At 37.1% G+C, this 27659-nt stretch overlaps 3 protein-coding genes and 1 pseudogene across 4 annotated transcripts; 2 read left to right on the forward strand and 2 right to left on the reverse strand.

Moving 5' to 3' along the window:
* Positions 1–1566, reverse strand: part of LOC103963195 — a 6142-nt pseudogene extending 4576 nt beyond the window's left edge.
* A 4490-nt stretch (positions 1567–6056) lies between these two features.
* On the reverse strand, positions 6057–10088 carry LOC103963194 (vacuolar cation/proton exchanger 3). Its single transcript, XM_009375971.2, has 11 exons — positions 9679–10088; positions 9473–9540; positions 9216–9244; positions 8851–9047; positions 8498–8710; positions 7778–7903; positions 7511–7627; positions 7340–7393; positions 6974–7090; positions 6742–6832; positions 6057–6399 (listed from the first exon to the last, which is right to left on the reverse strand). Exons 1-11 carry the CDS (start codon positions 9961–9963, stop codon positions 6335–6337), a joined length of 1362 nt encoding a protein of 453 aa, XP_009374246.2. The 5' UTR covers positions 9964–10088; the 3' UTR covers positions 6057–6334.
* A 2807-nt stretch (positions 10089–12895) lies between these two features.
* On the forward strand, positions 12896–15275 carry LOC103963193 (nudC domain-containing protein 2). The gene is made up of 6 exons (XM_009375969.3): positions 12896–13100; positions 13183–13331; positions 13430–13478; positions 13566–13708; positions 14434–14557; positions 15045–15275. Exons 1-5 carry the CDS (start codon positions 13052–13054, stop codon positions 14518–14520), a joined length of 477 nt encoding a protein of 158 aa, XP_009374244.2. The 5' UTR covers positions 12896–13051; the 3' UTR covers positions 14521–14557; positions 15045–15275.
* A 3373-nt stretch (positions 15276–18648) lies between these two features.
* On the forward strand, positions 18649–26349 carry LOC103963192 (inositol 3-kinase-like). 2 transcript variants are annotated; one of them, XR_669675.3, is made up of 3 exons: positions 18655–19796; positions 25140–25399; positions 25691–25831. XR_669675.3 is itself a non-coding variant. In XM_048569644.1 (2 exons), exons 1-2 carry the CDS (start codon positions 18882–18884, stop codon positions 25985–25987), a joined length of 1212 nt encoding a protein of 403 aa, XP_048425601.1. In that variant the 5' UTR covers positions 18649–18881; the 3' UTR covers positions 25988–26349. The 2 variants fall into 2 exon arrangements, 1 of the variants encoding a protein (XP_048425601.1); XM_048569644.1 differs by lacking the exon at positions 25140–25399 and having other exon boundaries at positions 18649–19796; positions 25691–26349.
* The last annotated feature ends 1310 nt before the right edge of the window (positions 26350–27659 follow it).

The raw sequence follows: 27659 nt of genomic DNA on the forward strand, positions 1-27659 counted from the left end.
CATCCCGAATGTGCTCCAACATTTCTTCTTCTATTGTGGTCTTTAAAGCAAACATTAATTTGCCTGCTTTAATTTTCCACTTCCGCAAGACGCTGTTAGCATCTTCCGCTGCCGGTTGTGTAGTTTCACTACCACCGACAACCTCCCACAAGTCTTGACCTTGAAGGTAAGACTCTATACACGTTGCCCACGTGTTATAGTTTTGATTGTTGAGCTTCTTGATTCCTTCAACAACTTGAAGATCACCCATCGTATCGGCAAGACTTTGACTACACCGAACAAGCTTGAGTGACTACCGTGCAGAGTAATACACTACTCTCGACACAAAGAAGCTCCCTCTCAAGGTTTGTGATAACCCCAGCAATAATCTCAAGAAATTTTTTCTGATGTGGAAGATCAGTCAAAACTGCAACCACAGAGCATACTCGGAATTTCAAGAGACTTTACAACCAATGCTCTACCAAGAACGATCCCTGACCAACCTGGCTCTAGATACCAATTGTTGAATAAGAAGAGTATCCAAGATAACTCTAATGATCCCAAGAAGAAGAAAATAGAGCACACACTTAAAGAAAGCTCACAAAACAAACTAATTAGCAAAGCTTTTCTTATTTAGCTCTAGGCTTTGTTTTTCCTTGGATGATATACAATGCTTGGGGACTTGGGTATTTATAGCAAACCAAATGAAAGCTACACCACACACTTACTTCACCTACAACATCCACCTACTTCACCTACAACCTCCACTTACTTCACCAACCTCACACACTTACTTCACCTACAAATGACATTGATTCTCAACATGACTGTCAGTGGAATATGAGTACAAATCATCACTGGTTGCTGCCCAAATATACCGTTGAGCTACTGGCCTTGCATACGAGCCATTGATGCGAGTCTCTTCCCAACACCTTTTTGTCCCTCCAAACACAAAAGACAGCTCCAAATGCTTACACATGGTTCCTTAAACGCATAAACTCCCCATAAAAGCACAAAGTCCTACAAGAACTACCAATTAACAAACCAGGCCTGCATACCGGCCAGCCTTCCTTAAGCAAGTCTTCTAGGACATAGTAAAAATTGCACTCTTTATCCACTCTCGGCAATTTTCATTGTAGTACCGAGCTTCTACTTCATCATCTGCAACGACACGTAATGCTTCATCCCTGTCTGGAGAGAAACATGCTTCAATGCCTTCGCTTTCGGAACAATGGAATCCAATGCATTCGACATCATAGTCTTATTCTGCACACAACACTCAATGCTATCCAACTGGTATTGGCTTGGCCAAGTGAGCCAAAACACGAGAGTAACATCTTGCAACAATGAAAGCCTATCTTTGGTTTCCGAAGGGTTTAGCAGATCACATTGGATGAAATGGAAGTTCGATGAACATTGATCAATTGGTGGCATGATCTCTAGCTTTCGAGCTATGCCGTAAACCTTCCATTTGGGTTTTGTGACCAGCTCTCTGGCCAGAACCTTCCCAATTAGCCCCGTGATCCCGAAAATCGCTACTACATGTTCAATCCCAACCTCTGGATTTTTAGTTTCTTCAGCTGCCATTAACACACAATTGTAAACTCTACCTTAAGCTTGAGTTTTGCACCATCTCCTATAAGCTGGACTTCATTATATGTTCACTTAAATTCAACAACTAGAAGCTGTATGAGAAACTTTTATGGGTATCGGAAACATAAACTACCTGCTTGATGTCCCGCTGGAAAATCAATTGGTAATTTGAGAGTAGTCCAATTACTTATAAGCTCATGCAAAGTCCATTCTTTCCCCGATGTAGGATTCATACTTTCAACACGTCCCCTCAAGTGTAGCAAACTTTCAAGCCTAGCACATGAACAACACAAATCGAGTGACCTGGAACACATGTGACCGTTGGACTTTATATAAGAGACAACCTGCTCTTATGTCAAGAAGAAAATTGAGGTTCCAACATAAAACCAATAGGCAATAAACTTGCAATGTCTCTTCTTTTTCCGGTGTGGGATTCATACTTTCAACATCATAAACACAAACAACTTGATGTACTTTTCCACATATCATACTAAGAGTGAAGGGCACGGTTGATTGTCCCAATAAAGTATATTACAAATAAATTCATGTGTTATATATAAATAGAAGAATAATGTTGCATGCCATGTTCTAAATACATTGAAAATTACTAGAAATAGTGTCACCTTCCCTTGAGGATTGCTGGCACAATTTCAAGCTTGCAATTTACGGTAGAATATAATTGGATTAGAATAGGATGCTAGTTTGTATTGAAGATGAGTAACGTACATATTTAAATGGCTTACTTTTGATGGATTTTATATTAGTTTATCTTTTTGGGTTTGGCATTGTACTGAATCCGTTGGAAGATGCCAATTCGTTCCGGCGTCAAAGCCTACTACTTGGCAAGTCAGCCGGCAGAATGTGTGTGAAACCCCACCTCCAAATTAAATTGTAATTTTATTTTATCCTTAAAACTTTATAAAAATATGCAATTAGGTCTCTTATCCTATTTAATTTGGACCCTCCATCTATATTGTCTTTTTCCCCCCCACGCTGCCACATGGCAGGCCACTAGCCCACTTACCCTCTGTCTCTTTCCCCAGTCTCTCTCTCTTAGCTCACTCATCTCACTCTCTCTCATATCTTTCACTCTCTCAGCTCTCTATCTCTGTCTCTATTCCTTCCTCAATCTACCCACACGAGGAACACCACCACCACGACGTCGACAACACCACCACCATCACCATCGTGAACTCTCTCTCTCACTCTTCGTCGTCTTCGGGAAGCATGGGACACCCAGAACCCACTCAAAAACGCCCAGCGCACCCGTGACCTTTGAACTTAGATTCCGGCCACCTCCGCCCCCTTTCACGATGAACTAAGGGTACCAACTTCTCCCTCTCACCTTTATCTTCGTTTTGGCACTTAGATCAGTGGTTAAATCGGTCGATCGCCATTGACCGGAGCTTGGGAGGCTTCGGCCTTCTTCCCCGGCGAGAATAGACCTTCTAGCCGAAACCAAGGAGACCAGGCCCTTTGGGCCAAGTAAAACCCGGGCTTGAGGCCCGCTAAGCCCAACCCAATCTTTTTCCTATTTATTTTTATTTATTTATTTTCTTTTAAAAACCCAAAGGTTTTAGGCTAGGCCTTTAGCCTAAGGCCCGTTAGGACCAAACCCAAAACCCTTAGGCCTTCAGGCCGTGTGAACTTAAGCCCAAACCCAGAGACCCAGGCCTAAAAGCCCAAGCCCAAACCCGGTCTGAACCCCAGCCCAATAGCACGTGTGCTTGCGCGTGGGCAACGGCGGGTGTCGGAGCGTGAGGTGCACGCCCCATCGTCCATGGCGGCGCTCGCTAATTTTCTGGCAATTTTTTCGACGATCCATGCGCCGCGGTGGTTTTATATTATTCGACGTCCTGAACCCGTTTATGACGTTCGTTGCCTGAAATTCATTCGTTTGAGTATAGTTTCATTAATTGTACCCTTTATGTGCTTAGGTGCAATTACTAGTAACGATTCCGTTATCCCTATTTCATACGGCTCTACTACGACAGAGTATCTATGAGTAGACTCCTTCTAAAATGCATGTTTTAATAATAGAAATGCATACATGAAAATCATGATTTAATGATTACGTTTTATGAGGTATTATGCTAACTTGGAATATTTTGGAATACTGTATTTTCTATTGAACCCATGTTTTTGTAGGGTATCTGATGGATGACAATATACTATTTGGAACATGTTTTCACACACTTCTTCATAGTATATATGATGGATGACTTTCTACTATGAAGATGTTTTTGAGATATATGTACCTATGTTTGGAAAGATTATGTTCAATGTTTTTGTGCTTATCTAGTGGTCACTATTCCGCCAAGGGCAAGGATCTAGTGCTAGCATGTGGGCCGAGATAAATAATCCTTAGCTTCAGGTCGAGGGACATAGAGCTGGCAAGGGGCCTGGAGAAATAATCTCTGGCTTCGAGTCGAGAGACATGGAGCTGGCAATGGGCTGGAGATATTATTATTTGATACCATTATTTAGTACACTATATACGAGATATGCTTTCTAAGATGTTTTATGGCATGCTAGGGTTTTCGGAAAACCTACCACTTATTATGCTATTAGTTTATAAAGCTTTGTGAGTTAGTATGTTAATACCTGTTTTCTTTTATATATATATATATATATATATATATATATCAACTTGGTCCACTCATGTTTGTTTTGCGCCCCCTCAGGACCTAAGTATGAGGAATACGACCTGAGCCACGAGGCATTCCCTTACTAGTGACATCGTGCTATATTCTATCAGCTTTGGCATCTATTGTAATAGCACTTCTCTATCTTACCTTCCGCTTGTACTCTGTATTAGTGTATGCTTGAACATGTCATGCATTGTCATAACAATTCATTGTTGGCAGTTGAATATTGTTATTACAATAGTACTCTATTACTGCATGAATATTCACATTCTATTATCTTACTAAAATTTTAAGTGCATGCTTCACATGTTCTCAGCATTTGCATTCATAAATAGCTTGCGTCACCTTCAGGTGTCGGCGAGCACGTGACTATCTCGATATCCGTGGGACATTGGATCGGGGCGTGTCAATGTGACCCTTGCCGTTGTATTGCTAGCTCTATGGTTTACTTTTTTTTTTTTAGTACAACGATATATACTTACACTAAGGAGAGGGGGAGTTTGGTTAAATCACACAATGCGCAACCTAATTTGATATTGAATTCGTCATTCACGAGATTCAAACCTAAGACCTCTCACTTACAAGTGAAAAGGAATACCACCAGACCGTAGAACTGAGTTGCTGGTTACATTATTAGGTTAAATACAATTTTGAGTGGTTTTGTGGTATTTAAGCTATCCATATATGTGGTGCGGATCATTTTATTGGTAGAGCACTTAATTTTTATTTACAAGAAGAGTTTGACTTTTGTTTGAGAAAAAAAAAAAAAAAAAAGGTTCAACTTTCACTCTTGAATTTTCAACGGCTACAAAGATGTTTTGCGATATTCTCTTTTAATATGGCTACTGTGGAAGTAAAATGTTTGACAAAATGTATCAAAGAGGTTCCTAAGCAAGGTAGATAGCCAAAAGAGCAATTAGCCATTGTGATGTGAGGTTTCATCTTTTGCCCTTGGAAGGAAAAATTCGTAAATTCACCATTGTATACAAGAACAAAATTAAGTACAAAATGTGCAAGTGATAACTAAAATCCAAACTTTGTTTTATTCACTATAATCTTCTAAATTTTTTTCTTCATTGATGGTTTAAATTTGTTTTTGTTTAAACTATATGGTGGAAACAGAACTTGAGGATTGTTGACAATAGCCAACTCAAGTGTTAGGCCTTTCACAGTACGTCGAAAATAGTGTATGATACCAATATATTGACTTGTATAGGAACTAAATCACACTCATATGAACTACTATAAAATGCCTTAGGCAAGTTAATTGTTTAATCAATTAACTTTGTAAGTGATAACTCAATTTATATATATATGCATGTATTATAATTAGTTGGTGCTATGAAGGGAAGGTTGTTTGGAAACACAAGAATAAAGCATATACCATTCCTTTGTTGGGAAGCAATCTCCATAAGTGGTAGCAAAGTTAGAACATGCACAAAATTGGTAGGACATGTCACATGCACTAGAATAAAAACTTAAAATTAATGAAAATTTGTTTTCAATTTTTCTTTCTTCACATTTTAATTATTTATAATTTTTAAACTAGAACAAGAAAAATTAGGGACAAAAATAAATAGGAATGTGTAGAAATTATTTTCTAACTAAATGACTTCAAAGTTGATGATTGAATAATTACTTAAGTATTGATTAATGTGCTTATTTTTTATTGGTGACATATAATTTAGTTTGCAAATTTAGTTTACATGTTTAGTCTATCTAGCAAAATGCTAAAGGGAACTCTCTCAAAAGTGGATTATCCATGGACTCTTTAACATCTCACAATTTAATGTGAATTTCTGTGCCAACATTATAAAACGTTGTGCAAAAATAAAGTTGAACTCCAAAATGAAGAATTTTTATTTCCATGATATTATTATAATTGAAAATTACAGCTGCATTTCCTCTGCTTAAATCAAGCTCATGCAATTTGCCACTAGTTTAACCAAAATGAAGCAAAAAAACCTTATTAAATAGACATGAGAGCAGAAGTCATATACAAACATCTGAGAGGAAAACTTCGCCTTCATGTCCAAGTGCAGAGTCCGCACTATGAATTTATTACCAATGGAGACAAATGAATCAAAATCTCTTGATTTGGGATTCCATGATATTCAAGCAAACAAGATTCCAGAGGATGGTTCATTCACTGTTCCCAAATTGCCCACAATTGTCTCATCTGTCATGAAAATCCATAATATACTTATTAGTGTAATGAAATTACCAACTTAAAACTTTCTTTTACACTTATGTTTTATTCTTTAGCATAAGGTGTAAACGGAAGTGCAAAAGTCACTACGTACTTTTTTTTTTTTTTTTTAATGAAAAATGCTAGGGAGATCATATAAAAAGACCATATGTTGTAACCATATGATGTGGCGGTTGATAATTAAACTCATTTTATAATGATTTAAAGAAGAAATTCAATCATCAACTGTCACATCATGTGGTCTGCAAAATATGATCTAAAAAGATGCTCTCTTTGTCATCTTCTAAGTGCATTAGAACAATAGCCACTTACTGATGGGAATTTTGTCAACAAAAAAGCATGCAGCAATAACAACGTAGCATAGGAAAAGAATGACTCCTTTCATATAATGTGAAGTTCCATCCTGGAAAATAAGATAAAATTGTTAATTTTTTAGCCAAAAAAAAAATTAAAAGAACAAGAGAATGTATTTTCATTACTACTAATTTACATAATGCCAACCAAAACGTGAAAACTATATAGAGGCGAAGATTTAGGAGGAAACCTGCAATGTGAAGGCTGTGATGATTATAGTGAAAGCAAGAGAACCAGTTTCAAGGAGACTGAAATCAAGGTCCATTTGGATGCCCATTATCCATGCAACAATCACACTTAAAGGGACCTGAAAAATGACAGGAAAACTGATGACGTTTTACCACAGTGGCTAAAAGCAATCATGTTTATGCATTCTAGTGCGAGGCTGATTCCCACTGATTCCCTTCTTCCATGACAACTAATAATTTAACCTACTAACTGTATCATTTGTCCAAAAAAAAAAAGGAAAATGACATGGAAAATTTGGTTTCTCATGAGAAGTTTGAAGAAATATTTTTCTCAATTTTGTGCCTACGTTTACTTAAATTAATCTTACCACAAACATAGAAATTTGGGATGCAGAACCTAAAGCAACTCCCAAAGATATATCCTGCATAAAAATCAAAAATTGGTATTCAGATTAATTTCATAACAATGTAATATGTAAAAGAAGATTATGAGTGATGTTTTGATGAAATTTTCTTTTTAATTTTTAGTTGTAACTTACCAACTTGTTCTTGAGAGCAAAAATTATGGAACCAGCATGTTCAGCAGCATTCCCAACAATTGGTAGCAAAATAATGCTGATGAAGTTCACAGAAATTCCCCAAGAATTTGATGCAGCCTAATTGAGTTAAAACATATAATTAGGATTTATTGAGAAAATAATTCTTCAAAATTAATTATTGCGGAATTTTAACCGAAATTATGAATATCTAATCAAGTTTAGTGTTCTTATAATAATGAACATGTCTATCTATACATATGTATATACCTCGATTGTACCCACAACATACTCAGACAAGAGAGCTATGATAATTGTCATACCAACCAGCCAACTGAATGCACTCCAAAACCCTATCACTGCTTTTTCTCCGTCTTCGCCTTCGTCTTCATCTTCCTGCTTATATATTGCATTGGAACAAGTTACGGTCGCTAGCCAATATTACAAAAGAACGAACGAAATCCCCTCAATATGTAGGATTTTGGGGCCTGTTTGTGCATTTATAGAGACTAAAAAGCACTTACGACAATGGTACTTGTTGATTACAAAAGCACTTCATGGAGCATTTTTAAATGTTTTTTTTCGAGAAATAGCTTAGATTTGTGATATAAGATTTTTTTATTTTTTTTCTTGTTTCTAACAAAAGCGCTTATCAGTGTGCATCTCACACAATAAGCACTTACTAAAAGTGCCTTTATTAAAATAAAAAAAAATTGAATTTTTAATAAAAATACAAGAGTTTTGTGGGAAAACACTTGAAAGTGCTTCCTAAAGATTGTCAATTGCTTACAATTTTTTTTGGTTATTTGAAACTGTTTATAGTCATTCTAAAAGTATCTCCAAACAATAAGCTTAAAATATGAAAATAGAAAACTCTTTAAGATCACTCCACTCTCTCTAGACAACTGATTTTTTTTTCTTTGACGTGTGCGTATCCTACTCTCATCTATTTATGTTAATTATTGATAATTACTGCACAGTACTAATCACCTCTTGTGACTCAAACAATTGCCGGTGGGTTTTTAACTGGAAGAAGATGTAGGCAACATATGCTATGAGCATAAAAATGCTGCTTGTTCTTGACAACTGAAGAGTGTCGATGGCAAAGGGATTGCCCAACCCTGAGGCATATCTGAACATCAGTGGCAGCATGTGGCACAGTAAACCCAACAATAAAAGTAGTGAATTCACATCAGCCTGCTTCTGTTAAATCCAAAAAACAAAATGAAATTAACAAAAATTCTCCCATTAAATGGTTTTCTAAATTGTTGAATCAAAGGGGTTAATTTGTTGATAATTAAAGTTTGGATCAATTAATATTAATAAAGATTAATATTTCTTACTCTGTCATATCTTTGTTCTTTTTTCAGGTTGGCCAAGCCTCCAAAGAGAAGCGAGGTCCCAAGAACAAGGAGGAGGTTTGAGAGAATGGAACCCAAAAGGGAGTATTTCACAACATGTATTTTGTTTTGGCGAAGAGCAAAGAATGCTATGATCATCTCTGTTGCATTTCCACATGTTGCATTGAGAAGTCCTCCAACTGCAAATTAAATCTAAACTAATCAACCCCAACAATACATACATACATACATACATACATACATATATATATATGTATATATATATATATATAGCATCAGTTCACACTGATTGAATATTGTTTAGCAATAATAACTGGACATTCTAATTAGAAGTGAGTTCAATATACCTGTTGGACCAGTGAAGTAAGCAATTTGCCTGAATTGTTTAATGTTTTTTAGTAGACAAAATTGGAGGATAAAAAAACAATGTTAGAACTTTGTGTACATATATGTGTTTGTTTAGAGCTGCTATTTGGACTCTGAAAAAGTTCATCATACACTTTTTTCTAACGAAAAAGTATACGAAGTAAGATGATTTTTTCAGTGTACTAATAGCAGTTTCATTTTATAAAAATACTACTTTCTAATTAGCAAAACTGCTTACTCAGTGAGGAAGCTGACACGTTCAGCAAGTGGGGTGAGTCCGAGCAAACTCAAAGCAAAAATCCAAGGCTACATTGCACAATTAGAACAAATATAAATGATCATAAAAATAAAAATAAAAACTATTTAATTAATAAAACAAGGAAAATTTTCATTTTTCTGATTAATTTTTCCAGATTAATTAATTAAATGAGATCATGCACTTACTCTCCCAAAGTGATAGAAGTCAGCCAGGATTGCAAGGGGGATGGCTGGGAAGAGCACTGCAAGCTTGGTGCCAAGAACAACCTCATGCAAATTGTTGAGAATATTTCTGAGCATTTGGAATCGAACATTCGAAACTAGAATCGGGTCGGATTTTTTTCGTACAATCGAAGCTGACAAGTTTTGTGGTGTCTTTGATCCGTTAATCTCCTTATTATTTCCTAAACCCTTGTTATAATTACTAATCCCATTCTCTATGTTGTTCAAAGCCTCCTGGGATTCTTCCATGATAGATGTGTCGATCAAAACAAAACCCTAAACCCTTCCACTTCCTCCACTGCGAATGAATGAAGTACTTAGAGGGTTGATGAACAGAAAATGTAGTCTCTCTCTTTCTTTCTCAGTTTGTTAAGAAACAATGGGTTTTACATATATAAATATAGGATATGGCAGCTTCCTGGAATTTTCTCAGTTTGTTTATATTCATGCATGAGTCTCCACGTACTTAAAAAAGACTGAACTCTATCAGGAGTTACAAGCGGTGTAAGGTTGACTACAAAAATAAGTAATTAATACCTGTTAAAGCACACAGATAGACACGCATATTCATCCATATAAGGCTGTACCATACAAACAAATAATAATTAAATTTTCTAAATACAAAAGTGAAATTATTTATGCATATTTTAGCGGTGGCGAATTCAAGAAATATTATTGGAAGGTCAATACGATCAGTCAACATCGCATAAAAATTTTTGAACAGAGGAATATGCAAATTGGTATTTCATTGAGCCTTGGTAGGCCTGAGGTTATTTGCAAAGTCATATTGTACGCCTTTCGACTGATTTCAATAGTTTTTTAGGAAGCATGCCGGCTGATATAAATAGCTTTTGAGCAGCCTATCAAAAGATGCCCATTGCAATGCATACAAAGACATGAGATAAGCAGTTATCTTGTCCGATGCCCATGAAAGCAATTCATTGTAATTGAAGAGCAGCTTTTAAGAACATCTCAGATTTTGGTTGCATACTTCTATTTCCACCCAGCATAAACGCTCTTCCTACCAAGAAAAATTCGAACTTACCATTTTACCTATACAAAATGAAAAAAAAAAAAATATATATATATATATATATAGTTCAATCATACACACAACGATGGTATTTTTTATTTTTATTTTTAATTAAGGTAGATGATTGTGGCGGAGTAGAGCAGTTTAATTAAGGTAGATGATTGTGGTAGATGATGGTAGTAGTGTTTGTCTAGGGGCAAAATGGGAAGTTTGATTTGCTGGGTGTATTTATGCTGGGATGAATCAACTTGCAAAAAATTATTGTTGATATCAGATCATGAAATTACTTTGTAGAAAGGATCTAAACGAATAGTGCTGTTCTGGAAAATATTTTTCTCACTTTCAATGTATTACTTATGTTTGTGAATCATCCATTAACACTTGTAGAGCACTGCATGCGTGCTCTATCCTCTTACAGATCAAAACCCACACCTACCCAGTAGTCACTCAGTGACACGCACACACATATATAGTAATTAAGAATTTAATTCTCTTTCGGGTGTTGCATTTCACTGAAAGCACTGTGTCATTGATTATAATTAGCTCCAATATCTATCAGTATGCTCCATGGAAGCAGTGAGGGGAGAGCTCTCTCCTCGAGAGGGTAATGGCAGCAACAATCTGCAGGTACGTATCTGTCGTACCCAATATTCCGAACTTTCGTGGAATTTTCAAGCCTCCCTCGGAAGAGAATCAAACGGTTGTCATGTCTTACAGTTTGATCAAACAAAAAAAGGTTAAAAAAACCATAAACTGACATAAATTTACAATACTGGTCTCTTCTTCGACAAAACAAAGTATTTGACGAAGTTTCCTGAAAAACATACACTCATTTTCTTCTCCTTGCCCTTCAAGATATGGAAATTGTGATCCGTATTCAAAAGAAACCCTGTTGGATACGTTTTGTCTATTATTGTCATCTGTTCATATGCTACGACAACTAATTCTTAGTTAGGATTGTTTGAGGACTAGTTACAATACATGCATTTATTCGATATATTCACAATCTAATGATTAAATACGGTTATATATATGATATTCTCTTATTTTAGTTGCATATTTGACCATTAGTTAATATATTAAGAAAATGCATGTCTTGTGTGTAATTTGGTCCTATAAACTTCAATTTTTCGCTATAAGACATTATTTCACTTGTTTGTGTCACTATTAGAATGCATTATTCATTCATTTTACTTTACATGTCCATAATGCTCTTGCATGTCTTCCGAAGAATATCATAGATATCTCTAGCTTAAAGTGAAAAAAAAAAAGCTTCTTCTAAACTTGAGTATGTGACTAGATGGTAAAAAGATGACTATTGGGCAAATTGCACACACGAATATATACACAAGTATCGAAACCAACACATGTACTTGTAGATGATTGCACAAGAAGTTACATATTTTCATAATCATTCATATGATATAGGGGTACGCCTCGGCTTGATGTTGTGGCAATGTGGGTTGATTCTGTGTGATGGTGTCGGTTGAGTAGTGGCGATTTTGGGCACGTGCAATAGATGCCTTTACACATGGCTTTCAATCCTAAAGGGTCCCTAAAAGATAATATCATCTGCATATGTACAAGCTTGGTTTATGGCAATAAAAAACTTAATCTTTAGAAAAATTTATAGATTCTGCATGTGAATAAGAGAAATATGGCCACCATGTGCATAAGAGAAATTAACTTTATGATTTAGTTTGGTTATACCGACTATGCTCAAAGTTTTGTTTTTATTTATTTATTTCATGACTTTTGTTGATTTGAACAATAACTCAAGCAATAATACTCTGTATATCTCCCTTATTACTACAACTATAGATATATAAATTAGCTTTGCAGCATGAGCTTCTATGCAATGGCTCATTTATTATCTTTCGCATAATGCTCTTAAAATCTCAGAGACGGCCTTGTAATTGGATAAGAAGATAAGTTAATTGAAAAAATATCTATTGTGTATCGTATATTTCTTTCTTATTGATTATCACTGGGAACTTTTACACCAAACCAAAAAAGAAAAAATAAGCATGGGAAAAATTGATTTAAGAACAAAGGGAAAAAAAAACACAAAAGTTGCAATATGTGGCATTAATAGAAATAACAAAACTTGTAACCGAATAATGAAATAACAAAAACTAGTGTGGTAAAGCATGATTTACAAAAATTAAGGTTGCAATAAACATGAAGTTTCATAAATTGTTAGGGTCGGTTTTGAGGTTTTTGAGAATCTTAAGGTTTTGCGTTTAGAAGCTTCAAGAACAGAGGAACCAAAACGCAGAGCAGAAGCAAACCCTAGCTCACGAAATGGCGGAGAAAATGGCACCGGAGAAGCGCCATAGCTTCGTTCACAATGGTAATTCTTTCTTCCTTTTCCAATTTTCACGTTTGATTTTGGTTTTCCGCGACTGAATTTTGTGTTCGGATTTAAATTTTAGGTCAGAAAGTGTTTGAATGGGATCAAACCCTAGAGGAGGTAAATATGTACATAAGTTTACCCCCAAATGTTCCTTCAAAGCAATTTTTCTGCAAAATTCAGTCGAAGCACGTTGAAGTCGGCATCAAAGGCAATCCTCCGTACCTCAATGTGAGTAAATTCAATGTACTTTGATCCATTTTCGTGAAAAGATTGAAGCTTTTGGTATTTGGTTTAAACCGGTGCGTTTTTCGGTTTCGGGTCTACAGCATGACCTTTCTTGCCCGGTGAAGACGGACTGTTCTTTCTGGACACTAGGTAATTAGTGTTTAGTATTTTCATAGTATCTCTAATTTTGGTAATTTTGGATATTTTATGCTGATTTTTTTATTAATTATGTGTTAGAGGATGATATAATGCACATAACACTGCAAAAGAGGGCCAAAGGTCAGACATGGGCATTACCTATAGTAGGTGAGGGTCAGCTCGATCCTTACTCCACGGATCTTGAACAAAAGCGCCTTATGCTTCAGAGATTTCAAGAAGAGGTGAATTACTCTTATGCATCTTATTCTCACTGTATGTATTTATGTATTACTGTTTGAATTCATGAAATGAATGTGTTGCTAGTTTATTATGTTAGTGTTCCTTGTGGCATCTGTGAGATACTCTAGCGAGAGCGTTTCTTTAATATCAAGGAGATTGATTTTAAAAAATGAACAGGATTTTGGATGCATAAAAGATGTAATTGCGAGGTAATTCATAATAGGAGATGCAAAGCTCAGCATTGTGTTGTTGTGCCTTATGTTCCATGATTACAGGGTTTTCTTGCAACTAATTGGTCTATACTTTTACTAGGCTTTCGTAGATTAGCATGTGGCGCTTTTATTGCGATTGTACCCAAAAATTCACATGCTGAATTTTACTCGTAAGAAAGAATGGAGAATGTTTGTAACACAATTTTACCTGTATACAATAGTTTTCACTAACAAGACGATTAGCTTGATTTTCTATCAAGATTAAATGCTGATGTAAAAATGAGACAACGAAGATGAAAAAATGTTGATGCGGGATCTGAGTAACTTTATGTACTTCAACTTAGTTTAATTCTAGTTACCCTAACTAGGACTCCACCCATGACACTGACTTTTATTATTAAATTGCTAAGAAATCAATGTTTTCTGGTTGTCTACCGATCATATGAACCTCAACCAAATTTGCTCTTTGATGAATTTTCAAATAATATTGCTAGTGATTCTTTGGTCCTTTGCAGAACCCAGGGTTTGATTTCTCACAAGCCCAGTTCACTGGAGGCTGCCCTGATCCAAGGACCTTTATGGGCGGTATCCGCTCTGATTGACGAGTTTGCTGCATCAGTTACCTTTATTAGCCAGCTGGTATGAAATCCTGACCAACATCTAGTAAATATGACAACTTGATTAGCTGGCCAACTTGGCTTCCTGTGGTCTCTGTAAGAACTTCAGTACTACTTACAATTTGTTCTTTTTTATTTTCAGTATCTTGTCTATAACTGTAAAAATCTAGAATTTACGTAATTTATCTTCCAGTGTCTGCTTCCCTACTTTCCGGCAATGGCACGACCAAATAAATCTCTTTTTTTTTATGAAGTATGATTTGCAGCTTTGAACCATGATGCGAGAAATAGAAATTAGGAAGTATCTTGATAAACATGTTGTCAGCATTAGGTCTTCCATTTTCTTAACTCCTTGTGAATATCTATCACCGAATACTGAGGGGAACTTAGAATATGATTTCTTGCTGCACATGCCAACATTTTAGACCATACAGTAACTTGCCCCCATCTTGCTCTGCTCTGAAAATTAAAGTTAGCAACATGCGAATGTTTGACATTTTGTTTGGCAGGTTCTGAAACCCCTCGATCCCGATATCCTCCAAACACCGGGATGGGCACGTGTTGGCCGACACCCGAAGGTGACGAGTCCATTTTAACATGCATGTAAGTTATGAAGAAAAGAACGAACGTAACTAAAATATGTAGCTTTAAATATAATGAAAATGTAGCCTCCGGATCAATTGAAACACAAGCCCAGCAGTCAAAATCAAATAACATACCAGTGATCACTTTGGGGTCCAGCATACAAATCGGAGTAGCTGGTGTGAAATGACTAAAAGACTGTCTCGACGCCTCATTACCTGATCCTTCGAGATCGGGTGTTTGAAAGTGACTGCGACGTTTGAAAGTGAGTGTCTAGGGCCAATAGTAGAAGATGAGGAACGCTCCCTGGTGCGTCGAGATCGGAAACCAATTTGCACTGCGTGGTTATGTTGGGTATTTATCAAATATAGCAAAAAAATTAACTTATAATTTCGAAAATGTCAGTTTTTATAAAAAAATTTAAATATATACAAAATCTCATTTAAGTAGACACAAATATCCTCAAATTTAAAATCCAAACAAACTAAAAAAATCAAAACCCTAGACTTAAGAAATGGCGGTGACCTGTAAATGGGAGGAAACGGTCAAGACTTGTGCAGCCCTAAATGACAGGTGATTGTATTTTTTGCATTGTTTCTCATCTATGTTTTCTCTTTGCTTTTGTTGTTTCTTCTTCAATTGAATATTTATTAAAGAATGAGCTATCAATCTTAATGACGTTATTTATCTCAATTTTCCTTCGGTATGAAGCAATCTCTTTAGAATCTCTGAGTCTTCCATTGTAATTGTTTCATATATGCATTTCACATACTGAGAATATTCTATGAAATCAGTTCGTGCAATTATCTATTTGTATAATAACTTGTTTGTGCAAAGATTCATGTTTCCAGCTAATAATGTACATAACAAACCTCCATTTGTATAGAACACATTCATGTCTATTTGATTATACTGGAAAAAAAAAAAAAGCATGGAAAAGTTTTTACTATTGAATAAGGCTGGAAAAATTTTGCCATGTTTTAATTGGGTAGATTAAAAGATGTAAAAAAGCCTTTAGGAAACAATTAAAGTCGACTATATTATATTTTTCCAACCTGGGGACTGTCCTTATTGCTGAGAATTTGACTGATGTACTAAGGTTTCTTTGATTATTTATTGAAATAAAATTGAGAGATACTTTTGTTCTTCGTTTGGAAAAGAAAAGAAAATAAAAAGGAGATTTTTTTAGTGAGAGATTATAGCATAAGAAGTCTTTTAGTCAATAATTAGTTATTCATATAAATTGAGGGTACTTGTGTCTATTTAAGTGGAATTTTGAATATATTTGAAATTTTTTATAAAAACTGACATTTTTGAAATTAAGGATTAACTTTTGGTTATATTTGATAAATTCTCAGCTATGTTCTAGTTCATTTCAATAATTTTTGTAGTTAGACGAGATAGACTTGTACCACGTTTTCTAATCTTATGGAAAAGAAAAGAAAATAAAAGGGAGATATTTTTAGTGAGAGATTATAGCTTTTAGTCAATAATTAGTTATTCATATAAATTGAGGGTACTTTTGTCTATTTAAGTGGAATTTTGAATATATTTGAAATTTTTTATAAAAACTGACATTTTTGAAATTAAGGGTTAACTTTTGGCTATATTTGATAAATTCTCGGCTATGTCCTAGTTCATTTCAATAATTTTTGTAGTTAGACGAGATAGACTTGTACCACGTTTTCTAATCTTATGGAAAAGAAAAGAAAATAAAAGGGAGATATTTTTAGTGAGAGATTATAGCTTTTAGTCAATAATTAGTTATTCATATAAATTGAGGGTACTTTTGTCTATTTAAGTGGAATTTTGAATATATTTGAAATTTTTTATAAAAACTGATATTTTTTAAATTAAGGGTTATCTTTTGGCTATATTTGATAAATTCTCGGCTATATTCTAGTTCATTTCAATTATTTTTGTGGTTAGACGAGATGGACTTGTACCACGTTTTCTAATCTTATGCGAAGAGATTTTGTTACACAATCAGAATATATCTTTCTCATTAAGTTACTAGTTGATACAATAATAAAGATTCTCGATAACACTTGAAGAAATTACTGTTCACGTGGCATAGGAGATTTTGAGACAAACACAATCTTAATAATAAATATTTTCTTTATGGAATCTTAATAATAAATTTAGAAACTTGTTTAGTGTAATAAGAGATATTATTTTCCTTGTACTAGTTTACTAGTATTCATTTTTATTGAGATGTTTTAGATTCGACTTTTGGTATCAGGAATTTGAACCACATTATTGCTAAATCATTGTAAGAATCCACCTTCCACTCTCATTTCGGAGAAATTTTTCATTGTAATGGAAACATTGATGATACATCACGTGTTTTTATATAAGTAGTGGGAAATTGTATCTTTGAAGTTATTAACTTTTTATCATACATATTCCACCGTTGATATAGTGACACGTGCTGTACCATATTGTGTTCCAGTCACATTGAAAAATCTCTTCTCACTTCGGATAAATAATACCGTTCGTTAAAAAAAAGAGAAAATTAGGTTCATATCTTTCTTTTTGTTACTCCATTGATTAAAATCCTATTCATTTTGAATTTTTGAACAAGGTCCTTGGGTATTAATAACGTCATTAATTATGTGAATAATAAAATATTTTTATTTTTAAATATATTCCTATAGTGTTAAAAATGTTACAATTAGTATATTTATATTTATGGCTAAATTTTTTATCATATATTTTTATTTTTAGTTTGTACCTATTTTTAATTTGCAAATATTTTTTAATTTGTACCAATTTTCTTTTCATTTTTAATTTGTACCCATATATTAGTTTCTTTTTGTGCCTATATTTTTTAAAGTTTTATTTGTGTTTGTATCCATATGTATACCGTCACATGACATTGTATATTTAATCAATGATAGAAAAATTACATATGGTATATTTATGTTTTATGCCTAAACTTTGTATCATATATTTATATTTTTAGTTTGTACCCACTTTTAATTTGCAACATTTTTTTTTTAATTTGTAGTATTTTCTTTTTAGTTTTATTTTGTACCCATGTATTAATTTCTTTTAGCGCCTATATTTTTAAAAATTCATTTGTACTCATAATTTTTAATCTTTTATCTGTACCCTAATTTATTTATAATGTATCCATTTTTCTTTATTAATGTACCACTTTGCTATATGTGAAATGTACCAATTTTTTTTGTAAAATGTTCCAATTTTTTTTAACACTATGGATACATTCTTTTGCCATTTATTATTTCTTATTTTCACATAGTTTTTATTCATTTATTCAATCAAAATGTTTGAATTTTTTTATTATAACCGTTTATAATAGTATTATAATGAGAGATTGTAAATATATAGGATTATAAATCTCATAAAATATCAAACAATTAATGTCAAAACTATAAAATTATAAATATTAATAGTAATATAATGAGGAGTACAAAGTCAAGGGATCTTGATCAAACTTTGAATACTATTAAGGTTTTAATCAAAGAATATTAAGAATTAAGGACTGTATTCAAGTATCTTAAAAAAAATTATAGTGACAATTCCCAATGGTCCTCCCTCAGCAGCAGTCACCCTCCCGCCATCTCATCCGCATGCGGGCATGCACTATAAATTCTTTACGACACCTGCACATGCAAAAATCCAAAACTTTGTCTTCCTTCCCGTCTTCTCTTTATTCTCTCTCTCTCTCTCTCCTCATTTCTTCAATGGCGCCTCTCAAACCCTAACAATCTTTCTTCTTATTCTTTGTTTTCTCACCCATGATCCCTAAACCCACCTGCGGATCACACAATCGAATCCAAACCCGCCAAACCCCGCATGGTCGAGGCCCGAATCAACCCAATTCAGCTCCCAGGGTCCTAATCGCCGGCAACTACTGCCACGACGTTTTATTCAAAGACGACGTCATTTTGGCAGAGACTCTAGGCGGGGCTGCCTCCTTCATCTCCAATGTCTTCGATGGATTTTCCGTTCCCTGTAATTTGGTCTCCAAAGTCGGGCCGGACTTCGCTTACTCGGTCCCGCGTGACCCGATTGTTGTACCCGATTGCAAAACCACTCTCTTCCACGCGCATTTTGATTCCGGCGTCAGCGGTGGGGAACGGCGTGACCGGGTTCTGCAACGGGTAAGAGCTTGCGACCCGATTAGGCCCTCGGATCTCCCCGAATACAGATTTGATTTCGGAATGGCTGTCGGTGTCGCCGGTGAGATCACCGTTGAGACGGTGGAGAAGTTGGTTGAGACTTGCAGCACTGTGGTTGTCGACATTCAGGCTCTGATTCGAGCTTTCGACGGAGTCGACGGGACCGTGAAGCTTGTGGGTTTGAAGGAGAATGGCTTCTTCCACCTCTTGCCGCGAATTGGGTTTTTGAAGGCTTCGGCGGAGGAGGCGTTGTTTTTGGAGCTGGAGGAGGTGAGGAAGCTCTGCTGTGTTGTGGTGACGAACGGGAGGCGTGGGTGTAAAGTTTATTGGGGAGACAGTGAGGTGGAAGTTGGGCCTTTTCCAACGAACCAGGTTGATCCGACGGGCGCAGGAGACAGTTTCCTTGGTGGGTTTGTCGCCGGACTTGTGAATGGCTTGACTGTGCCTGATGCTGCACTGCTCGGCAACCTTTTCGGGTCACTGACTGTTGGCAAAATTGGATTGCCCAAGTTTGATTCCAAGTTATTGCAGGTTTATCTCTCATTTTTCATTGCCATTGCTCTGCTTCGGTTTTGGATTTTAGGATAGCATGTAGATTTGTTCAATAGTGTATAACTTATGCCACTAATATTGTCTAATAGATTTGAATTCGTATTTCGATATGATAGATTTGGTTAAGTTCTGTTCTTGTATATAGAGCGATTATTATAGCCGGATCATGCTGTTATGCTGCTGAAACAAATGCATATCTCTATGTGAGCTTGTGTTTTCCAGTTTTTTCTTTCTCTACATAGACTAAAAATTTGATCAGTTTCCAACTTGTGTGTATCGGCGAATATTAACGACTAAGTTTTAACCAATTGTTTCGATAGTGAGCCGAGGATGTTCTGTTTGACAAATATCTAATTGTAGTTGTTAAAGATGCTCCACATGCAGTGCACTGTGCTTTACAGATTCCACTGTGCTTTACAGATTGGAATATGGTTCCCACGTTAAGGATGTATGATTATTCTAAACAACAAGGACACATGCATAGTGGACAGCAAGGCCACTGCATGTGTATACTGACTGATGTTTCATAGACAGCAAGGATGCCACTTCCAGTTGTTTTGTTTATTTGCATGCGTGTGTAGTAAACTGTGTATAAAACTCTGCTGCAATTGCAGCAGATCATCATTCAAAATATAGATTGGATCCAAGTTTAATATGGTATCAGAGCACCGATCTTGGTGACTCTAGAAAGCTCATTCTGCTTCCGCCACAAACACAACCAGTCCATCTTCATTAAACACAGCCACCATGGGCGACGAAAGACCAACTGAGACGATACCCCATGTATCTGATCCTCTCATTCTGCATCATTCAGACTCACCAAGTCTTGTCTTAGTCTCACAACTTCTTGATGGACACAACTATGGACAGTGGAGCCGTTCTATGCGAATCGCCCTCAGCGCCAAAAACAAACTAGGGTTCATTGATGGATCAATCAAGAATCCCGCAACCACTGATGCCAAGTATCCAATTTGGCAGAGATGCAATGACATGGTCTTGTCCTGGATTTGGCAATCCGTGCAGGGCAACATTGCCCACAGTATACTCTACTGCAAAACTGCATCAGCAGCATGGAGAGATCTTGAGGATCATTTCTCGCAAGGAAACGATTCCAGGATCTATCAAATTCGACAAGAAATTGCCGAACACCGACAAGGACAGCTATCTGTTTCAGATTATTACACAAAATTGAAAGCTCTCTGGGATGAATTAGCATCATATCATGGGCCCATTGCCTGTGAATGCGAGGGATCCAAGGCACATGCAGACAGGGAAGAAAAAGAGAAAGTCATGTAGTTCTTAATGGGTCTGAACGAGAGTTACTCAATTATACGAGGTTCTATCTTAATGATGAGCCCACTTCCAGATACACGACGAGTCCATGGATTGGTTCTTCAACATGAACGCCAATTGGATGTGGTAAATCGACGTGAACCTATCGCCCATGCAATGCAAACCAGTCATTCGACAGCACCAAAACGAGGCTATGGTGCCAACAACCCTAATTCACGGAAGATATTCAAATGCAGCTACTGTGACGGAGGACATCCAGTCGAACGTTGTTTTTTCCTTATTGGATTCCCTGAAGGACACAAATGGCACGGGAAGAATGTGCAGCCCAGAAATAGACGTGCACCTCCAACTTCCAACAATGTTGAAGCATTACCGTCACCAGCTACCAAAGCAACAACCTCCAACAAATTTGATGCAACGTTCACAACCGAGGAGTACAACCAACTCATGGCTCTCCTTCGCAATAAGAATGGTACCGATCTGCCCCTTGCACATGCAACAAGTATCTATACACCCAACTGCAATTTTGCACATTATGATCCAACATTGTATTGGATCGTGGATAGCGGGGCCACAGATCATGTTTCTCACTTATCACTCAGCCATAATCACACTAAAACCCAACATGATTTTGTTGGTTTACCAAATGGCGGACAGGCTGCGATTGAAACCATTGGGTCCATTAAATTGTCCCCCGAGATAACTCTTGATGGAGTTTTACATGTGCCACAATTTCATGTGAATTTGTTATCTGTGAGTAAGTTGACCTGGGCATTGAAGTGCATTGTGATATTTTACCCGGGGTTTTGTGTTGTGCAGGACATGGCTACGAAGAGGATGATTGGCCTGGGCAAGCAGTTTGATGGACTTTACTACCTCACTCCAACACAAAACCCTCATCTCGCTCACCATGTCAAACGTACCTCGGCACTTTGGCATCAACATCTTGGGCACCCATCCTCGGCTCCCCTTCACTCTTTATCCCAGACTATCCCAGAAATTATCTTTGATTCTACACATGTTTGTGATGTTTGTCCTTTAGCAAAACAAACTCGTTTATCTTTTGTTTCCAATTCAATAAAATCAGTTGCTCCTTTTGATTTGATCCACTGTGATATTTGGGGGCCACATAAAATCCATACACACTCTGGGGCACGTTACTTCCTCACCATTGTAGATGACTTTACCCGTTTCACATGGGTTCATCTTATGCGATTTAAATCAGATACACAAACCTTGTTGCACTCGTTCTTTTCTTGGGTCAAAACCCAGTTTCATCGTGACATTAAAACCCTTCGTGTAGACAATGGGGGAGAATTTGTATCTATGCGTTCGTTTTTAGACACTCATGGCACCCTTTTTCAACACACCTGTGCACACACCCCTCAACAAAACGGGGTAGTTGAACGCAAACATCGCCATCTTTTGAACGTTGCCCGTGCCTTACGATTTCAAGCTAACCTACCCTTAAAATTCTGGGGGGAGAGTATACAAACTGCATGTTACCTTATCAATCGCCTTCCAGCACCCTTACTTTCCCACAAATCTCCCTATGAACTCTTGCATGGGACACTACCTACATACTCTCATCTCCGGGTTTTTGGGTGTTTATGCTATGCCACCAACCTTACCCCCTCCCACAAATTTGATGCTCGTGCTCGTCGCTGCCTCTTTCTGGGTTATCCCCTTGGCCAAAAGGGTTACCGTGTTTATGACCTTGATAGCAAACGCGTTTTTTCCTCTCGTGATGTCATCTTTAATAAGCATATTTTCCCCCTTGCTACCTCACCACCAGAAAAAGACCTCGACTTCCCTGTCTTACCTATCCCTCATGACGATCCCACTCCTGCACTCCTCTCAACTCAATCCCTTCCAACTCCTGACCTCCTTACCACTGCCGATATCACTCCTTCACCCCCAGACATCCCTCCCTCGCCAGCATCTGCTCCCTCACCTTCGCAACCTCCTTCTCTTCGCCGCTCCGACCGCATTAAACACCCACCTGCCCATCTTCGTGACTACCAGACACATCATGCTGCTTTGCTTCAGCGCAGCGTCATCCCTTCCACCATGTCCGGCACCCGATATCCCCTTCAACGGTATGTTTCTTACTCTCATCTCTCTCTTGCTCACTGCTCTTTTGTCCACAACATCTCTCACTTGGTTGAACCAGCCTCTTATGAGCAGGCCCGTCATGACCCTCACTGGCTTGCAGCCATGAACTCTGAGATTGAAGCCCTTGAAGCCAATCACACCTGGACTATGGTTCCCCTCCCTCCTCACCAACGACCCATTGGCTGTAAATGGGTCTTCAAAATCAAGTACCATTCCGATGGTACCATCGAACGCTACAAGGCCCGCCTTGTCGCCAAAGGGTTCACGCAGCGCGAAGGGATTGATTACAAAGAGACGTTTGCTCCAGTTGCTAAACTCATTACTGTCCGCTGTCTCTTGACTGTTGCTGCTGTTCGCAGCTGGTCTCTTCATCAAATGGATGTCCAAAATGTTTTCCTTCACGGTGCATTGCATGAAGAAGTCTATATGATACCGCCTCCTGGATATTGTCGACAGGGGGAGACCATGGTTTGTCGACTCCACAAATCGTTATACGGACTCAAGCAAGCTTCTCGCAGCTGGTTCCAACGTTTTTCATCTGCCATTCAAGAAATTGGCTTCCAACAGTCCCGTGCGGATTACTCGTTATTCACTCAGGTCTGTGGACAATCTATTACTGTGGTATTACTCTACGTTGATGACATGATCATTGCAGGAAATGATGAGGAAGCCATTAGTCGACTCAAGAAGTTTCTTAGTGGTTGTTTCCGAATTAAAGATCTCGGACCATTAAAATATTTTCTTGGTGTCGAAGTTGCTCGGTCCAAGGCTGGGATCTCCATTTGCCAACGTAAATATACCTTGGATATATTGGAGGAAGCTGGTTTGCTTGGAGTAAGACCTGCCAAGGTACCCATGGAACCTGATTTAGTGTTGACAACAACGGGTAGTGATGCTCTCAAGGACCCGACTCGATATCGACGTTTGGTTGGTAAACTAATCTATCTCACCATTACAAGGCCAGACGTTACGTATGCAGTAAATAATCTCAGTCAGTTCATGTAAGAACCCAAACTTCACCATCTTAAGGCAGCACATCGCATTCTCCAATATCTGAAAGAAGCACCCGGACAAGGCTTAATGTTCTCTTCCCAAAGTGAATTACATTTAATCGGTTACTGTGATGCAGATTGGGCACGTTGCCCCATTACCCGTCGATCAGTGACGGGTTATTGTATCTTCCTTGGAAAGTCACTTGTGTCCTGGAAAAGCAAGAAACAAGTTACAATAGCTCGTTCCTCTGTTGAAGCGGAGTATCGATCCATGGCTGCAGCTACTTGTGAATTAAGTTGGCTGCGATATTTGTTGAAAGATTTACGTGTTGAGCATTCTCAACCGGCAAAGTTATTTTGTGACAACCAAGCGGTTTTACACATAGCTGCAAATCCTGTGTATCATGAATGCACAAAGCATATTGAGATTGATTGCCACACTGTTCGTGAGAGGGTTGAAAGGGGAGAAATTAAAACTTCCTATGTCGGAACGGGAGAACAAGTCGCAGACTTGTTTACTAAGCCACTGCGTGCGCCTATTTTTCAAACGCATCTAGGCAAGTTAGGCGTCATTGACATTCACGCTCCGACTTGAGGGGGAGTGTTAAAGATGCTCCACATGCAGTGCACTGTGCTTTACAGATTCCACTGTGCTTTACAGATTGGAATATGGTTCCCACGTTAAGGATGTATGATTATTCTAAACAACAAGGACACATGCATAGTGGACAGCAAGGCCACTGCATGTGTATACTGACTGATGTTTCATAGACAGCAAGGATGCCACTTCCAGTTGTTTTGTTTATTTGCATGCGTGTGTAGTAAACTGTGTATAAAACTCTGCTGCAATTGCAGCAGATCATCATTCAAAATATAGATTGGATCCAAGTTTAATAGTAGTCTCTCACCTTATGGCTTGCAGAGAGTTCGTGAAGAGGTGCAGAGGAGAAAAATGCAGTGCGGTAATTGCCGCGAAAGAAAAGATGACAGATTTAGGTTTGTGAACATAGCAGGACATGAGCAATTTCATGCATCTCTAGGAGCAGCTAAGTAGACAACAATTGTAACCGGTGTCCTTACTCAATACGTGACACAGCCTAAATTGTTACCAGTCTCTGTCAATGAAGAACCAATTCAAATCGTTGACACTGCCGGTAAACCATGATTCTCGACAGTGTAGCAGTAAGTTTCTTCATCCATAACCTTATGCTGGAATGTAATGTAGAAATCTATTTGCATAGGGTATGCGGAATTGCATCATGTTGTTATGCTGCTGAAAAAAGTGCATATCTCTATGTCAAGTCGTGTTTTCCAGTTTTTTCTTTCTCTACAGACTGAAAATATGATCAGTTTCCAACTTGGGTGCATCGGCGAATAATAACGACTAAGTTTTAACCAATTGTTTCGATAGTGAGCTGAGGACGTCTTGTTTAACAAATATCTAATTGTAGTCTCTCACCTTATGTCTTGCAGAGAGTTCGTGAAGAGGTGCAGAGGAGAAAAATGCAGTGCGCTAATTGCAGCGAAAGAAAAGATGACAGGTTTAAGTTTGTGAACATAGCAGGACATGAGCAATTTCATGGATCTCTAGGAGCAGCTAAGCAGACAACAAAGTGCCTTGCTCAGGAACCTCAATGGGATCTGCCAAGTTCTCCCCCCAAGTCAATGGAACAGGGTGTCCTCCCTCAATACGCGGCACAGCCTAAATTGTTACCGGTCTCTGTCAATGAAGAACCAATTCAAATCATTGACACTGCCGGTAAACCATGATTCTCGACAGTGTAGCAGTAAGTTTCTTCATCCATAACCTTATGCTGGAATGTAATGTAGAAATCTATTTGCATAGGGTAGGCGGAATTGCATCATGTCGAACCCAGATGCGTGTATCTTTACTCTTTAGATCGATGTAGAACCCCAATGCAAAAATGGAAAAAAGAAAAAAAAGGGAAAAGAAGAAGTTGCTTTGTCTAAGAGAATTTTACTTCTAGTAGCAAGTAGTAATGAATTTGGTGGTTTTCTTTTCAAATATCGAATCCCCTTAGAGTAAGTATCAACATGCTACCATTTCGATTGAGACCTGGCTGAAGGTGCAAATGACCTTTTATTACAACGGTGGAAATGAGTTCAGTCTTTGCATGATGTTGTGAGTTCGAATTCATTGATAGCTAATCTAACAAAATTTATCGATGGACCAAAAAAAAAAAAAACCTGGCGGAAGTTGTAAATTGGGCGGGGCCATTAAGCTGTAGTCAGTTTGGGGTTTGGTACATCATACATTGCCGGTACAATCCCATTACTGTTTAATCATGGCGGATGGTTTCATTTGATTTATTTACTTCAACAGTCAAAAATAAAAAAGTGTGCGAGAAGCTACAAATAGTGAAAATCACATATAACTGGTGACGAACATTCACTTTTGCATATGAAGTTATCGGCCATGCATTCGACGTCTGCGGGTATGCTGTCTCCGTTTTTGTCTCTCCTCCTTTAATTTTTTGATAGGTGTCCATCCACTTAAATCAAAACTTAACACAACGGAAAAGATGCATAAACCAAATGTTTAAAACAAAAGAAATATGCTTTTTTCAGTTTACCTAAACTAATGGGGAATCAATATAAAGAATAGAGTTTTAACGAAAAACCCGCAGTATTGTTTACTTTAATGAAAAATTATATTTTTACACTAAAAAGTCAAGCTTAGTATTATTCACTTTACCCTTTATTTTGTCGTTATCGTTAAAACTCAAAGTTTTCAAACCCTTTTCATTAATTTTTCTTATAAAGAAAATATGATCCCAGACTCAACGGCCTCTATTTATCTCACTTACTAAGACTTAATTACTGTAGTGCCCTGTGAAATGTTTTTGGGTCCACCATCCCTTGAAAGTTATTTTGTTCAACTTTGCCCTCTCTAAATAATTTTTTGGTCTCCAACCTTATCTGCTGCTGTTAAAAAGTCGTTAACTAATCCAATAAATGTGTTAATGTGACCAGAATTTTGTAACTGATATTGCATGAGTGCATTGAATGTTGAAGCTAATCTTGTAGAGGCGCATGAACTCTGAAACTGATTTTTTAAAATTGCAGAATTAATTTTTACAAATTTAAAATCAGTTGAAATTTTTTTACATAGTGAGATTTTCGAATTTTAATTTTCTTGTTTTTGGAGGAGGATTCTCTCTTCTTCTATCCCTCCTACTTGAACAGTTGCGGTTAAGCTACGTCAGTATCTTATATTGATTTTTGTTTATAAAGACAATAAGACAAAAAATAAATAAATAAATAAAGTGTGAGAGGAGAGGGTTCGATTCTCATTGGCTCCCTAATAATAACACCTTTTTTTTTTTTTTTTTTTTTTAACAAACTATATTATCTACACTAAGTGGAAAGGGTAGACTTAGCCTCACAATGAGCTAGCAATAATGTGGTTCAAACTCGCATT

Source organism: the organism of the source record quoted next, unplaced genomic scaffold (assembly GCF_019419815.1).
Source record: "Pyrus x bretschneideri cultivar Hongxiangsu unplaced genomic scaffold, Pyrus_bretschneideri_v1 Contig5, whole genome shotgun sequence".
Taxonomy (NCBI): Eukaryota; Viridiplantae; Streptophyta; class Magnoliopsida; order Rosales; family Rosaceae; genus Pyrus; species Pyrus x bretschneideri.